Below are 17,266 nucleotides of genomic sequence, written 5' to 3'. Positions count from 1 at the left end.
TTCCTACTGAAGAATCTCTTAGCAGATCTGTTGCCTTTGAGTAGTCAAAATTCAGAGCCAGCTGCTGAGGGAGGTAGTTTGCTATGGAGGGGTGGTTCTCAAAGTGGGGTTTGCCAGAGTGGCAGCACTTAAGATGCAAATGTTCAGGCCCCATCCAGACCTACTGAATTAGCACGCAGGTGGGGCCCAGAAAAATGTGTTTTAACAAGCCCTTTGGGTGAATTGATGCCTGCTCAAGTCTGAGAAATCTTTGAGAGCATAAGGTGCCTTAATGTGTACAATCAATCATTCTGGTCTGAAGTTTCCACATAATAAAAGCTGCATTCACAGTACTGTGGGAAGAGCCATGGGGTCTGAGGAGAGCATTCGGTCACCTCCAGGTTCTAAAACTTCTGGGAAAACCTCTTCAAAATTAGAAATAATAAACACACATGACCAAATTATGAATACATAATCAGGTGACAAATACTAACATAATGATCATAATTTTTAGAAAATTTTCAAATGAATTGGAGGATGGCTAAAATTATCCCACCATTAGAACTTGAAGAAGCAAATACTGAATTTTTTAAACTAGTAGATACAAAATAATATTTTAAAATATACAAGTGTAAGCATTCTCGTTTTCTTACAAACTAGTCATGTCCCTGAAAATGAACCTTTTCTTCTTGTTCAGGACACTGGTGTTAGTAACAGTTGCATATAAATAAGGCTTCCCAAACAAACATCTTATCTTTATATGGAAGGAAGTTCATGAAGAAGGAATTGACGTTCTTCCCTAACAACAACGACAATACATTTTTGGGTTCCTTTCCCAGAAATTAGTAAATAACAAAATACCTTTCAGTTTAAAAAAGCATGTTCAGAGCAAATGCTTAAATCTAATCCATATGCCACTCATATGCTTAAAAAGGAAGATGGTTTCCATGAGCCAATTTCTCCACGCATTCTGTGCCAAATAAAACAGATTTCAGCAAAAAGCTTTTACTGCCTCAGAGGAAACTCTGTTCATTCTACAGGGTATAAAGTACTATTTATTTTTCATTCAGAATTCCCAATTCTCTACTTACTGCACATTTTCCCACTCAAGTAGGCTTTATCCACTGTGGGTAAGCACATTAAATGCAGAAAAATACAACATCTTTTCTGGGTGGAAGAAATTTTTAAAATGCTGGTACAGTTCAGCATCTACATTTTATCACATTAAGAAAATATAGTTCTTATTAAAAGAAAAAAGCTGACATAATATTGATCCTGGAAGTCATACTTTTTATTACTGCTAAAGAAATACCTATCCTAAGCCAAAGCAAAAAGACATTCCCAGGGGCATGTAGCTGGGAAAGGCCAATGCTATCAATACGGTCTGCATGTTATAAAAAAGTTCAGAATCTACATCCAAGCAAATTAATGAGACACACTATAGATAATCAGAAGAAACAGCTTTGTGTTTTCATTTGCATCATCTTATCATGGATGCGTACAACAAAAAGGTACCATTTGTGCCTAAATTTCTTTTAGGAAAACACAGCTAATATATCATGAAGAACTTAAAATAAGTCAGTCACATTAGAATATATATATCTCTCTCTATATTTTATATATCTATATATATCTATATATATCTATATATTTTATATAGAATATATATATTTATTTTATATATAAAAATATATATATTTTGAGACGGAGTTTTGCTCGTCGCACAGGCTAGAGTGCAGTGGCGTGATCTCGGCTCGCTGCAACCTCTGCCTCCAGGGTTCAAGCGATTCTCCTGCCTCAGCCTTCTGAGTAGTTGGGACTATAGGCGTGCACCACCATGCCCGGCTAATTTTGTATTTTTAGTAGAGACGGGGTTTCACCATGTTGGCCATGGTTGGTCTTGAACTCCTGACCTCAGGTGATCCTCCTGCCTCAGTCTCCGAAAGTGCTGGGATTACAGGCGTGAGCTACTGCGCCCAGCCTAGAAAATATTTAAAAGACACAAAAATAAAAATATTTTCTTCGAAAATATGTTGCACTACAGGCTTTTCATATAGGTTTTTAGGGATATGAAGGACTAAGGATGGGAGCAAGATGGTCTCTGAGACCCAGGGATAAATAACACCCACGAAGATGGATGACCAGAGGACCAACTTGCAAAAATAGATGGACAGACGGACATACCTGGACAGACTGACAAGCAGGCTGATAAGGAAATTACATGACACGTCAGGACCCTGCTCTTTCGTTTCTGCTGCTATAACTTTTAATCAAGATCCAGGGGCCAAGCCTCACATTCAGGAGGCACAGACTTAGTTTTTAGGATATTTTGAGAGCAAATGAGCAAAAAGGGGCCTTGAACCTAAAGACTAGCAGGGTGTGACACTCTCTATGCAACTGGGCTAGGCCACATGACACAAGCGGCAAGAATTAGGAAATAAAGTCCTGCCACAGAATGAATGGACTCTGTGCTTTCTGTAAATGTTGGCATTTGTGGCATGCTGCCTCCACAGGAAGCTGGGATGCAGTCAGTCAGAAACATCTCAGCCCAGGAAAGAAGACTGCATCCTTATCTTTACACCTGCACGGTGGATCTGACATCTCAGGGTGTGTGGGGAGCAGGACTGGGCTGCTGGGTGCATCCTGACTGCCTTGAGGAATTCAGCTTCTCAGAGTTAAAAACATGAGCCCTTCCTGGCATCTTGCCTTTACTTCTAAATAAAGCTTAAATATTTGCCCTCAACACTCCAGTCGCTGCAGCCACAAACATGAAGGATTACTGTGTTCCCAGGGAGCTTTGGAAGAATCAGCTGTGTCATTGAAGAGATGCTTTGGTTGCTAGAACGGCCCACTGCCCTACCTTTTCCGATGCCTTGTCTTGCACAGGTGGACCTGAACCTGGAGGAGGAGGGGCTCGGCGCTTCTTCATCTCCGACTTCACGGACACCCCTGAGATGCTGCCCAGCGAGAGGGATGGACCCAGCGTAAGGGAACGAGAGTGCATGGATGGGGAGTTGGGTGTTGTTAAACAGCCCTGTTGGGGAAGAGACAAACAGAAAACCAAATCAGTGTGAGATGACTTCTCCCTGTATGAATGCTCACATGTGAAGACAAAGTTCCAATCCGTCCACCTGAGCTTGAACGGCAGCTGTTTCTGCGGTCAGCTTGAAAGGCTTTAGCAAGCCCCACCTGTAGCTTTCCAGGGAAAGCTGGAGAAGACGCTGCAGAACAGACTCATGCTATGAGGCTCACTTTCTTAATCACGAAGGCGATGGCAGACTCTTTAGGCCACTAAGTGAACAATTAGCAGCTGGAGTCATTTACACTTCTTGACCAACCTGCAGGTGTGAATTGGCCTCCTTAAAACTTTAACCTGTTGTCAGAATGAGCTCTGAGACACTGAAAAGAGGAAGGAACTGATCAAGAAATACATCTCCATGGGGAAGACACCAACAATCTTGGTCATCTTGGGAAGTACTCCACTTGTTGCCAGAAGGGGGCTTATGTTTCTTCTAGTTTTCAGAAGTTAGGAAAACTGACAATGTGGTATAAGCAATATGCTATGAAGACTGTCTAGAACCATCAGTACAGTACTTAGTGACGGATACCCAATAAGCTGAAAGAAATACAAACCAACACACTAATTAATTGCTCTCTAGGGGCAATTTCTATAAGAGGGGGAGCAGGGTACAGGACACACAAACTTTTTGAATCTTTTTTCTCCCTAAAGTCTGTTAATAGAATCATGTAAGTGCTAGTGCAGAAAGAGCATCTGGGGAACCAGCAGAGCCAGCACTCTAACTTCAAATTGAAAACAAGATGGTACCATGCTGTGTCCTGGTGCTTCGTCTCTCCTAGCCACCACAGCTCCTTCACAGTACCTGTTACCATGGACACAGTCAACACTGAGAGCCAATGCAGTAAAGGGTTAAGCCCACAGACCTTGGAGACACTGCCTGGGTTTGATTCCTTCTTTTGACCTTAGATGAGGGTTTTTGGTGTATGTAAGATACATGAGTAAGATACAAATCTTGGGCAAATTTTTAATTTCTCCTTACCCCAGTTTATCTCCTGTAAAACTGGGGTAAATAATAGTTCCTACATTATAAAGCTATCATGTGAATCAAATGAGTAACTGGATGTAAAAGAGCTTGAAAGAGTTCTTGGCACATTGGCTGGGTATGGTGATGCACACCTATAGTCCCAGCTACTTGGGAGGTTAAGGTGGGAGGATCTCTTGAGCCTGAATTTGAGGCTGTAGTGAGCCATGCTGGTGTCACTGGAAGACAGAGTGAGATCCCACTTCTTAAAAAAAAAAAAAAAAAAAAAAAAAAAAAGAGTTCTTGGTACAAAGTAAGTGCCCAAGAAGTGTTAGCTATTATGATTATTATACTTGCTTGTTTGTATCTTTCTCTCCCATTAAGATGTGAACTCAATGAACACACTAATTATCACTCATTTTTACTGAGAACTGTATGTAATCCCAGCTCCAAACAGTTCCTAGTAGGTGGAGGGCCCTTCAGTCAACCTTCCTGAGAATGAATGAATAGACAGATGACCCTCTGGGTCACTATGATTTCATGTTTTACATAATAAGCTTGTGGGTAAGATTTCATTTGAACAATTAGTTCTCCATATTTAAAATGAAGATATAAAGGAAATCCATCATATTAAACAATGGCCCAGTATTATTTGTACTCAGATGCAAACTCTGTTGCTCTGCCAGTTATACAATCATTTGTTTTCCTGAAAAAAATTTGAGTCACAGATTTTCTTGTGCTTAAATATTAAAGCCAAAGGACAAAACACTCCATGAAAGCTGCTTTTTATGCCATTAGTGCTTCCCTGCAGACACTGAACATCAATGATGCCCCATGCTTTGGCTATTAGGTACAGAGTTCCCATAGGAAACAGGTGAGGGTGGTACAACAGAAAATAAACTAACACCCAGAAAACTCATCAATGCCTATTTAGGCTCCCACAGAAAAATGTAAGCTGCTCCCTTGAGTCCTTGAGTTCTGCAGCCATCATAGTCATTACTAAGCAAATGAGCCACGCAAAATAAACTCTGCCTTACATCCCCCTCCATGGTAACAGTGAGGACTCAGGGAGATGCAACTCAGATTTACTTAACCCTGCAGGGTCTAGAAGACTACATGAAGCACAGGAAGCAAACCAGAGAAGGGATTTTGCTATTCACAGTTCTGGAGCTGGAAAGGTGTTTTGCTGGATGGCTGGTTTGTGTAAATGCCCCCAGATTCACGGGGATTGCAAACCCCATCTTTCCTCATCAGTAGTCACTTAGCATATGGCCAGAGCATGGACACTGGGACCTTCCACATTGTTGTTTCCTCATCCACGACGTCTCTGCTGACAGTGACTGCACACGCACACACTCAGGCGCATGTGCACACACTCTCACATGCACACTCACAGATGTGCACTCACACGTGAACGCACGTTTTGGAGGATGCTTAAAGCTGTGGTAGTCGATGAAGAACTACACACCTCCACCCATGTCACCTGCTATCTCTAAAGCATACATGCCCCATCTGGCATCCCAGAAACACAATGTCCATGGTAGTGCATTCCACAACTACATATCTAATTGCTTGTCTTCACTCCACCCTGTCTAGACATGGAACTCCCAGTTCCTCTTGTCCTTGGTCCTCACCACAACTATGCCTGCCTGACTGATCACTCAACACTGCTATGAATCCACCTCTGTCCTGTAAATGCCCTGAGCACTTAAGGAAGGTCTGTGCAGAATACTCCCTTAAAAGAACTTTACAGCCCCCTCTCATTTCATATTGATTTCAGGTTTTAATTCGTAACTTTTTTTTGCTCTCATAAGCATCCTGGACATTTTGGATTATCTACTTTTCAAGGTAACGAATGGGAATAGACCCCATATAGTAGGTACATCCCCATCTTTAAAATGGGGAAAATTCCATTTCCTTCAAAGTTATTACAAGCATTAAATGAGGTAATTTAGATAAAGCACATTAGAAGCGTCCTATCTATGTGGTTTCCTTCTTCGCTGGTATCTATTTTGGGTGACAATGACCTCATGAGGGCCACAGTGAGATGACCTTGAATGGTGGAAAGTCAGAAGGCGAAAGTGCACCCCATCCCAAGTCCTCCTAGAAGTTCTGATATTGACTATCTTCACACAATGGGCTCCTCATGATGCCATCATCTGTGACTCTGGAACTTAACTGAATTTCAATACAACAGATGATTTTTCTCCCCTAATTTGTTCTACACAATTAACAAATGTCTCTTCCCACCTCCCACAACACTCCTAAGGAGGTCGATTGCAGGGTCCAATGGTCCTGAGCCACCAGACCTGCTCCTCAGTTCTGCTATGCAACATTGTTTCTCAGCTTTTAACCCAAGGGAAGACAAAAACTTTTTGCTGTCCAGAGAATACCTGTGTTTCATTTCTATCTTCCTTCTTTCCCTACTTTTGGAATTTGTGCACAGATTTTAGAAATTTGTGCACAGAATTTAGAAAACAATCCACAGAATAACGTGGGAGGAAAACATTGTGAAGTACTGAATCCTTTAAAGTCCTGACTCATATCAATAGGAAGTGAAAGGGAAAACCAAGAGCTTAATGCATGCAGTCTGGAGTACAAACAGCTTGGCCCCCACTATTATCCCAGTTTCCTCGGTTGTCTCCTGCTACAAAGTGGCAAAGTTCATGAGGGACAGGCCACTGCTTGCCTGCAAGAGAGAGAGGTTTGGTTTCCTGTCCAAGCTTGTCAATATATACATGTTTTTAATATCAAGTTATTTTTTTGTAGGGAAGTGAGTCATAGCTCTCACCAAAGGTTGGCACCAAAATCCACAGATTTTGGCAGTCATGATCTTATCAAATTTTCTCAGGAGTTGCAAGTCCAACCAGATAAATCATTAAGAAAAAGCAATGAATAACAGAGAAAAGAAAACTAAGCAAATAGAACCTTCTGTCTCAGGCTTCATGGGACTTTGGTTGGTGGGATTTAAACTTCCTCCAGGCCAGCTGCTGTCATTCGATGGATAGTCAAATTCAACTGCACCCACCAAAGACAATGCAAAACTCTCTGTGTCCATGTCATCACACCACTGACAGCCAATTAACTCATTACATTCAGTATAAAATATCAGTGATTTGACCCTCATACGCACATCTGGGGAGAGAGGACAGGAAGAAGAGGAAACTAACCATTTCCAGATCTGAGTGTCGGCTCAAAATAAAACCAGTATCATCCGCAAGTATTTTTCACATGGGTCCTAATTTTAAATTTACACACACACACACACACACGCACACACATTTATGTATGCATGGGTGTGTGTGCATGTATATATATGCACATATTTGGTTGCTTCTGTTTAAAATGTACTAGTCTCAGCAAAGCTTATTTTCCTTTTATTTGACTTTTATTGTGACCACAAAATACTATTCCACTGACAGGGACAAGGAGCTATGCAGAGCTAGCACTGGGCAGCAGGGGCATGGCCCCAACAGCACAAGGGCCCCATAGAACCTGATAGGGCCCTGAGAATGCAGGGTGTCCCTGGAATACTTTCAGGGCTCACAAGTACCGCAGAAATCACGTTGTCTCCCTCGCTCATTGACTTATAATTGATCAGCGATCAGTACCAGAGAGGAAGCTGAGCATGTTCAAGGTAAACATTCCTATTTCGAGTCAGTACAAACTGCCATAGATCATTTCCCTTTGCCAAAATTCTCGAAGAGATCCTCACAGAGCTGCCTCACAAGCACACCCACATCACACAGCCTAAGATGGATCAATCTGTTCATACAACAAAAAGGGGCTTGATGGACTTCAGCCCCTTACTGTACTGCACAATACACTTCCAGGGACAAACAGGAGATGCTGTACCTGAAATCTTTGTTTAAATTGATTTTTTTTAAAGAGATCAATAGTCATTTTGTTTCCATTTCTCAAAGGTGTCCATCCTACAAATACAATTATATCTTGACTCGTTTAATCAAGTCTACCAAAAGTCTGATTAGATCTTTTGACATGGCTATTGAGGAAATCAGATGTTGATTTCTGCGTCAAGGTTAAGGGATATCTTTTGGCTACAATTTAAGTATACTCTGAGCTGGCAATCAACAATCCTCTCAGCAGAGGCTCTTCTAAATGGGATCAGATCCTCTTAGAATGGCATGATGTTTGTTGTTTTGATGGTGAGAAAAACTGAGGCCTGGGAGACTGATGGAGCTACTCAGGATGGCTCAGTTCCTTAGTAATAGAATAAACTAGAAAGATGAAACTAGAAATACGTTCCTGTTGCTGCCTGCAGCCTCCTCTCCTTAGACGATGCTGCCCCCTTTTGAAAGGCTCTACAACCTTTTTTTTTTTTTTTTTTTTTTTTAATGCTTTGTTACAGAATCAAGTGGGAGGGAAGATTCAGCTCAGAACCTGTTATCCACATTGGTTTTTCTTCAGATACAGGTGTTGACAGGACTCAAGGCAGAACAATGCGACATAAACCAGATGAGGCGAATGGACACTCGCTGGGGTCTGTTGGGCACAGCAGCTCAGGTCTGTCAAAGTTCCTGGCAAGGTGAGAATGGGGAGAACGCTGCTTCTCATCTGTGGTGGCTGGCACAGTCCTGGGTAAGGACAAGGCCAACTTTCCTTCCAAAGAGGGTGTTGTCTCTGCATTTCCTTATCCTCAGGGCACAGCCTTCCTGACAGACACTCCTTAAGCTGAATCCCTGAGCCAAATCCCGAGACGTCTTCTGGCATCCTGGAAATCCTGCACTGATTCCGAGGAAGTGGCAAACCAAGAACCATGAAGCATGCCAGCTTCATGTGAACTGATCACCAGGAATGGGCAGGAAAATGGAACTTGGGAATCTCTTTTCTGCAGGGTGAGGCGAGTAGGAAACAATTGCTCTTTTTTGGCCAAGTTCCCCCATGGAATGCCTGCGGGATGGCATTTTAAGTATTCAGACGAAGAAAAGTGGCAGAAGCTACTTGGTCTGGATGCACATTTCAGCCAACAAAATACCGTGTCACGTAAGCTCTCTGATAATTTCCTGGCTGGCAAGACACTTTCTTAAAATGAGCAAACAAAGAGTATCCAACTGGTATTTGATTTTTTTTTTTTTTTGAGACAGAGTCTTACTCTGTCACCCAGGCTGGAGTGCAATGGTGTGGTCTGGGCTCACTGCAACCTCTGCCTTCCCAGTTCAAGGGATTCTCCTGCCTTAGCCTCCTGAGTAACTGGGATTACAGGAGTATGCCACCACACCCAGCTAATTTTTGTATTTTTACTAGAGACAGTAATTTTTAATTTTTACTAGATTTTGCCATCTTGGCCAGGCTGGTCTCGAACTCCTGACCTCAAGTGATCGACCCGCCTCGGCCTCCCAAAGTGCTGGGATTACAGGCATGAGCTACCGCGCCGGACCTGGTATTTTATTTTCTCTTAACAAAACTGGAAGATACGATTGAAGGTGAGCTATCAGACAGTACTTCAGTCTTATGAAGCAGGACCATCTGTGAGGCATTTGAATGTTTAGAATGCTTAATAATGACAATTTCAGAAAGGCAGAGGTTTCTGAAAAGCTTGTAAATTAAAAGGAAATGAGCCCTGGGGTGCTTCAAAGATGGATGACATGTGATGTGTGTCCTCAGGCAGGCAGGATCTTGTGACAGTGGCCACAGCAGACCACAGAAGCTCATCTCCAGCCGAGCCAGGGGGAGGGAGCAGATGCAGTGCATGGTGCAAACTTCATCAGGGCAGGTGGAGGAGGAAATGTAAGAGGAAGGGCATCCAAGGGGAAGGATGAGGAAGAGAAGGTTATGAAAGGTTAAGTCATGATGTGCAGCGTAGTGACTGACCAAAATTACAAGGCAAGGAGTGGGGGCTTGGCAGCAGCAGAGAAGAGCGTCAGGGAAAGGATGTTCACAGGGCATGCCTCAATCTGCATGCATGTGTGTGTGTGAGTATGTGTGTGTGACTGCTTGTGGTCAGATTTCAGCTGAGGCAAACTCAATTAGGTACAGTTTCAGGGAAAAATGAGGTTCCAATTTATATAAATAATACAATCCTAATGAAAAAGGGAAGGCTTTTCCCTCTCAAATGTGCATGTAAAATTTCCCATAATTTATGTGGTGACACATTTTGAATAACTGACTTATAAGTTCAGTTTTCTATACTTCATCAAGAGTGATACTTTATGTGTAGCCCTCCTCCAGATCAATGGATTTCTCCAAATGAAACCAAGTATTTCATTTTAAGTGGGCGTTTTGTTAAAGAGCATTTTAATAATACTATGGACTAGATCAGGAAAGAAATGAGAAACTCGGCTGTAGGCGTGCACGGGGCAGGTCTGGGTGCCGACTGAAAGGGTATCACTAAAGGACACGGAAACAAAACAAAAAAGGGAACAATTCCCGTGCAGTAAATAGGATTGTTTCTAAAACGTGCACCAAATCAGGAAGGCTTCCCTGTAACTCCAGGTCACTGAGTCATGAGGTGAAGGAAATAAGCTGATCAGATTTCCCCCTTGGCAAAAATTTCTTTTCAAGAAAAGTAGGATTTATTTTTTAAGAAGCAGGAAAAGTAGCTGTGTTGTTCGAGAGCCTCTCTTCCCAGGGAGTAGACTAATTCTCTGATGCACTGTTTATAATGTTGCCCTCTCTAATCTGCTAAGGGACTTACCACTCATCACTACCTGTATGTAGCATGCTGTAGAAGAGGGTTCAGAGGGTGGCCACATAATTTATTATTCAAATTAGAACTATTTTTCAAGTGATCTAAAGGAAGCCTAATGGGAAAGAATGCAGTGACATCAGCATTGCTGGGACTGTCCCAGGCTAGCAGAAGTGTGGTCTCTCCACCTGGGTAGCATATGAGCTGACACCTGACAGGTGCAAAGATAACAACTCAGCCGGTTAGGGAGGAAATCTAAACTCCAGGCTCAGAAAATGGTGATAGATTCGTGTGCAGGCATGTATTTTACACATATTAACTCACTTGACCCTCATACCAGCTCTAGGAGGAAGGTAATTATATGGTCCTCTTTTCACTGCTAAGGAAACTCAGGTACAGCGAGTGAGTGGTTGCCCAAGGTCACACACTAGGACGTGGTGGAGCCAGACAGGCTGGCTCTGGGGTAGAGGTTCGCAAACTCAGCTGCATGGAATTCCCTGGAGCATTAACGATGTGTACACTCAGGATGCACCCCAATCCAAGCATATCTGAAACCCTGGAGCCGGAACAGGCACTGGCTGTTTTCCTTTTTTAAATTATGATAACAAAATGTGTGTAATAACATAAAATTAACTATGTTAGCCATTTGAAAGCATACAATCTCTGGTGTTAAGTACATTGACACTATCATCCAGACATCACCACTATCTATTTCAGAATGTTTTCATCATCCCAAAAGGAGACCTTGTACCCATTAAGCAGACACTCCCCAATCTCCTTTCCCACCCCAGTCCCGGACAAACCCCAGTTTGCTTTTGGACTCTATGGATTTACCTGTTCCAAATGTTTCATATAAATGAAATCAAACAACATATGATCTTTGTGTTTGGCTTCTTTCACTTAGCATAATGTTTCCAAGGTTTGCTCACAATGCAGCATGTATCAGTATTTCATTCCTTGTTAAGGCTGAATGTTTAGATGTATACACCACATTCTTATCCACTCATCTATTCATGAGCATTAGCGTTGTTTCTACTTTTTGGCTACTGTGGATAGAGCTGCTATAAGCATTTGTGTACTGTTTTACTTGTTTTTAATTTGTTTTGGTTTTTTTTTTCCTTTTTTTTTTTTTTTCTCTGAGACAGAATCTCGCTCTTGTCGCCCAGGCTGGAGTGCAGTGGTGTAATCTCAGCTCACCACAACCTCGGCCTCCCAGGTTCAAGCAATTCTCCTGCCTCAGCCTCCTGAGTAGCTGGGATTACAGGTGCCCACCACTACGCCCGACTAATTTTTTGTATATTTAGTAGAGACAGGGTTTTACCATGTTGGCCAGGCTGGTCTTGAACTCTTGACCTCAAGTGATCAGCCTGCCTCAGCCTCCCAAAGTGCTGGGATTACAGGTGTGAGCCACCGTGCCCAGCCTGTTTTTAATTCTTTTGGGTATATTCCTAGGAGTAGAATTGTGGCTCATAAGTTATTTCTTTTTTTTTTTTTTTTTGAGATGGAGTGTCGTTCTTGTTGCCCAGGCTGGAGTGCAGTGGTGCAAACTCAGCTCACTGTAACCTCTACCTCCTGGGTTCAAGCTTCTCCTGCCTCAGCCTCCTGAGTAGCCGGGATTACAGACACTCGCCACCACGCCCGGCTATTTTTTGTACTTTTAGTAGAGATGGGGTTTCGCCATGTTGGCTGGTCTCGAACTCCTGACCTCAGGTGATCCATCCACCTCGGCCTCCCAAAGTGCTGGGATAACAGGATTGAGCCACTGCACCCGGCCTGTTATTCCCATGTTTAACTTATTGAGGAACAGCCAAAATGTTTTCCACAGTGGCTGTACCATTTTACTTTCTCATCAACAATGAACAAGGGTTTCAGTTTATCCATGTCCTGACCAACATTTGTTTTCCTTTTGTTTGAACAGCTGTCTTTCATGTGTATGAAGCAGTGTCTCACTATGGTTTTGAACTGCACTTCCCCTACTACTAATGAGGTGGAGGCATCTTTCCGTGTGTTTGCTCCCATTAGGCATCTGTGTCTGGGAATCAAGATTGGGCCCCACTGCTCTTACCTTTGTTCCTGACTATCACAGCACACTGCCCAGGCTGGAGGTGGCTCACTTTTATTCTCTCATTAGGAATAGTGCCTTAGAGCATCAGCCATCATATTACTGGTCCCAAGCCCCGTGATTTCATATGCACGGGTTTCACATGCAAGGTGCCAGCCTCTGTGAGCAGCATCTGTGCAAGAGCTGCAACGCCATCCTTCTGTCTTCTTCAAAAAGTGTATCGGAGAGGGAATAATCACGTTTTTCCAGGTGAAACTGAATGGCTTTTGTCTGTTTAAATCACTCACAAATTTCGGCACTCTATTGTTAATTAACAAATAATTAATCAGCCCCTCCTTGGGCCTCCCCTGCCACCTCCTTTTAGAATTGATGCAAAGCATAACAGCTGGTCAAGTGCACATCCCCATGACTGCAGGGAAGGGCTGCCAGGCACATGCATCTCAAGGTCACCCACGAAGTTCACCTTCAAAGCAATTTTCAGTTTCCTTGAGGTTCTCCTGGTAATCTTGTCATTCAGCCCCAGTCCTTTCCTATTTTCTGGCATGACCTGTGGGACTCAGATTCTGTAGCTCTTCTGCCATGCCCCCCTCCGTTCTCCCATTAAGATATTATCTCTTGTTGGAAATAAAAGGAGGGGACAGAGGAAGGCGACTGCCGTGAAGCCGCTAGTGCAGGAATGCGGGGTGGGGAGGAGGGCAATAGCCCAGATTTCTGGGAAGCGGGGAGAGTTAGAAAGAAGGTCTGGTGAAGAGCTGTGCATTTCTCATGTAAAGGCAGGTGGTGCAGAGCAGGAGTCGTGAGGGATACAGGGTATTCCCTCGCTTCTTTCCAACTCAAGGTGAGCAGGTCAGAGCAGTCAGGAGGAAAACCCAAGAGCTACAAAAGTTACCTAATAGGAGGGCTGTGGTCCACTGGGAAGTTAGAGAGCAGATACAGCTGCTGATCCCCTGGCAGCCCCAGGAGGGGTGTGACACTCTCAGCTCCCCACCTTGGGCATGGTGATGGGGAGCCAGCAGGAGGCTCCTCATTAACCGGCAGGAAGTGTTCTACAGACCAGGGTCCCTGCACAGGGACAGGAGAAGGCACCGCAGAGGGGAGGAGAATGGCTTGCCTCTCAGAGTCCAGTCAGAACCCTGCAGCCCTGGGGCAGCTGTGACCTCCAGGCTGTGTCAGTCCTGCACTTGCAGGTGGCTGGGTACGGCCTCCCCTCTCTAGAGAAGAGTTGGGAGCCAGCACGCTGAGAACCTGCCCATGGCCATCCACTAAGCCCTTCCTTGTCCTGGCTCACAAAAAGGTCCCTCAGCCTTACATGGGTCACATTTGTTAGAAACGCTTGTTCCTCGCTGCCATAAAGATATAGCACTTGAACATAAATTTAATTTCCTCAGCAAGGTCATTTTTACTTTCTGCAGAAAGGGTATACTCGCCAGCAGTTTTGCCACGAGAGGACACCAAACAAAGGAGACAGGCTCATTTATAACCTGATGCATCCACCTTACTGCTGTGTCCGGTTTCCACTGGCTGGAACAGGACCTCACATGCTATATTTGTCCTGTTTGGCTAGCAACTTAGAACTTTTTAAAAGAGGCAAAGGCAGAGAACAAAGGAAGGAGTAAGTAACTTGTGGAATGCTGAGAAAGGTAAAAACACCTTCAAATAAGGAAGAGGAACAGGCTATGACCTAATGCCCACTTGGGTTAGTATAAGCATGCCAGGGCAAATACTTAGGCTAAATTGTGGGAGCTAAGGGCTAATAACATAAAGGACATTGATTTCTTTTTTCTTTTTTCTTTTTTTTTTTTTTTGAGACAGAGTCTCGCTCTGTCACCCAGGCTGGAGTGCAGTGGCGCGCTCTCGGCTCACTGCAAACTCTGCCTCCAGGGTTCACACCATTCTCCTGCCTCAGCCTCCCGAGTAGCTGGGACTACAGGTGCCTGCCACCATGCCCGGCTAAGTTTTTTGCATTTTTATTTTATTTTTAGTAGAGATGGGGTTTTACCGTGTTAGCCAGGATGGTCTTGATCTCCTGACTTCGTGATCTACCCGCCTCGATCTCTCAAAGTGCTGGGATTACAGGCGTGAGCCACTGTGCCAGGCCACAATGATTTCTTTATTACAGCTAGCAGATATTTAAGAATGTTAGCACAGGTCTTTGAATAAATTTTGCTTCTAAGAGAAGTTATGATTTATTCCTAATTAGACGGAGAGGAGAGTCTCTTTGAAGAGGAACCTCTATTTTACTGTTTACAGGGCAGGTGGGAGGCAGCCAGAGTGACTGGGGGGTGGGCTACAAAGGGAAGCAGACCCATTTCCCCTCATCTTCCCTCGCTTTGTCTTCTTCTCATAGCTCACGCTCCACCTCAGCCCCTGTCAGATTCTCTTTTGGTTGGTTTCTAAAGTACAACTCTACTGGCTTTTAAGCAAAACTATATGTGCTATTCAATGTCTCCCTCTCCCCAGGTTGCAGGTACCCCTCAACGGCCCACTGGGTCCTGTTACCCTCCATCTTTTCTCTGACACAGCAGCTTCCAAGGCCTTGGCCCATGGATGCTGTCCATGCCGCTAAGGTCTTATCCTGGCCCCTCTCCTGCCTGGCTGCCCATAAACGCCCTTGACTTACTCCCAAATTGTCCTGACTTGCTGTGGCTCACTCCTGAATTTCCTTAGCTCCCTTTCCTGGGAATCCTGCCAACTGGAAATGCATATCCCTCCACGACCATGGTGCTCGGCGTTCTGGCCTCACCTGTCTGACACCCACTCCCCTGAATACCCCTTCAGAGCCAGGTCAAGGTGTGGGAAGGGAGGTGGGGTGCTGCCGGGGGGGTGTAGCAGAGGCAAGCCAGGGTTGGCCGTTCAGATACCCCCCGTGGAGAACCACTGCTCTAGGCATCCCCAACCCCCTTATCATTTACTCTGTGTGTGTGTAAACATGCATACACATATATAACTTCACCCCACCACAAAAAAATCTCTTATCTTTGTAAACACTCAAGCCCACAATTCCAATTTTAATACAGGAACCACACCTCCCTATTTCTGGGTAGTGTGGTTTTCCAAGTTCCTGAGACATCCTCTATGCTCTACGTCAAGGTTTGCTATAAACACCAAGCCTGCAGGGGCATTTATCTTCCCCTTATGGCCCCACAGCTATACTGTTCTGCTGCTTGGCTTGATTTTGTCTCCGTTTCTGTGAGGCAATGTGAAGTGCAAGTGTCCGTCACTTCTCATGAACAGAGTCATCTCCTGATAATCGCCACAGGGCTGCAGACAGCCATTTTCTGAATACCACAGGGGCACATCACTTCTCCTGAAAGGGCAGGAACTGGCATCCGTGGTGCCTTCCCCACCTGCGGTCAAAGACAGGTCTATCCAGGCTCCAGTCTTCCTCCCCAATCACACTTTCTTCAAGAGTCATGTGTTCCTGAACCTATCTTCACACTACAAGCAAGACACCATCCCTGTAATCCCAGCACTTTGGGAGGCCGAGACAGGTGGATCACGAGGTCAGGAGATCAAGACCATCATGGCTAACACGGTGAAACCTCGTCTCTACTAAAAATGCAAAAAATTAGCCGGGCGTGGCGGCGGGCGCCTGTAGTCCCAGCTACTCGGGAGGCTGAGGCAGGAGAATGGTGTGAACCTGGGAGGCAGAGCTTGCAGTGAGCCGAGATCGCGCCACTGCACTCCAGCCTGGGCGACAGAGCAAGACTTCATCTCAAAAAAAAAAAAAGAGACACCATCCCCACTTTGTCTACACTTTTATCTCCCAATTTCTGAGCAATTTTTAAACTGGCTGGTACACTTGCAAAAATAAGCAAGTAAACTGATTTTCTCATTGCTTTTAGAGTGTTTGGTGAACTTACTCTTAATGGATTTAACCCAATTCCAAATTTATTATTTCACTATTTGTCCCAGAATGTGTTTTTGTTTTGTATTGTTTTTTGTTTTTGAGATGGAGTTTCACTGTGTCGCCCAGGCTGGAGTGCAGTGGTGCAACCTCAGCTCACTGCTACCTCCTCCTCCAAAGTTCAAGAGATTCTCCTGCCTTAGCCTCCGAGTAGCTGGGATTACAGGTGCCCACCTAATTACTGTATTTTTCATAGAGCCGCAGTTTCAGCATCTTTGTAAACCACATCTTTGCTGGCTAGGCTGGTCTCGAACTCCTGACCTCAGGTGATCCGCCTGCCTTAGCCTCCCAAAGTGCTGGGATTACAGGCGTGAGCCACTGCAGCCAGCCCAGAATGTCTAAAATAAGAATACAAAAGTGATCACTTTCTCTGGAACTTCTTACGTTTTCTTTACTTCCATTAAAACACTGGAAGTTGGCATTCTCCAGGGAGATACTTCCAGGCATGCATGCACATGCTCTCACATGGAAAACAAGGCAAGTGTCGCTTCCACAGAAAACACTGCAGGGCGAAGGGAGAGGAGCCGAGCCCCTCTGCGCTGCAGAGCGATGGGTACACCTCGGGTTCACTCATCAGCTAAGTGACCTGTGTATTCCAGAAGTGCCTTAGCAGAGTAGCCCAACCTTCCGGT

General features: G+C 44.4%; 1 protein-coding gene across 5 annotated transcripts in view; it reads right to left on the bottom strand.

Moving 5' to 3' along the window:
- COBL (cordon-bleu WH2 repeat protein) overlaps positions 1–17,266 on the bottom strand; it is a 301,591-nt gene that overhangs the window by 120,012 nt on the left and 164,313 nt on the right. For all 5 annotated transcript variants that reach the window (XM_073008836.1, XM_007981297.3, XM_007981296.3 and 2 more), the window contains one exon: positions 2,840–3,013. In XM_073008836.1, coding sequence (XP_072864937.1) covers positions 2,840–3,013 — 174 coding nt within the window. The remainder of the gene's footprint in view (positions 1–2,839; positions 3,014–17,266) is intronic.

This window comes from Chlorocebus sabaeus, chromosome 21 (genome assembly GCF_047675955.1).
Source record: "Chlorocebus sabaeus isolate Y175 chromosome 21, mChlSab1.0.hap1, whole genome shotgun sequence".
Lineage (NCBI taxonomy): Eukaryota > Metazoa > Chordata > Mammalia > Primates > Cercopithecidae > Chlorocebus > Chlorocebus sabaeus.
This window is presented reverse-complemented; position numbering and strand designations above follow the sequence as displayed.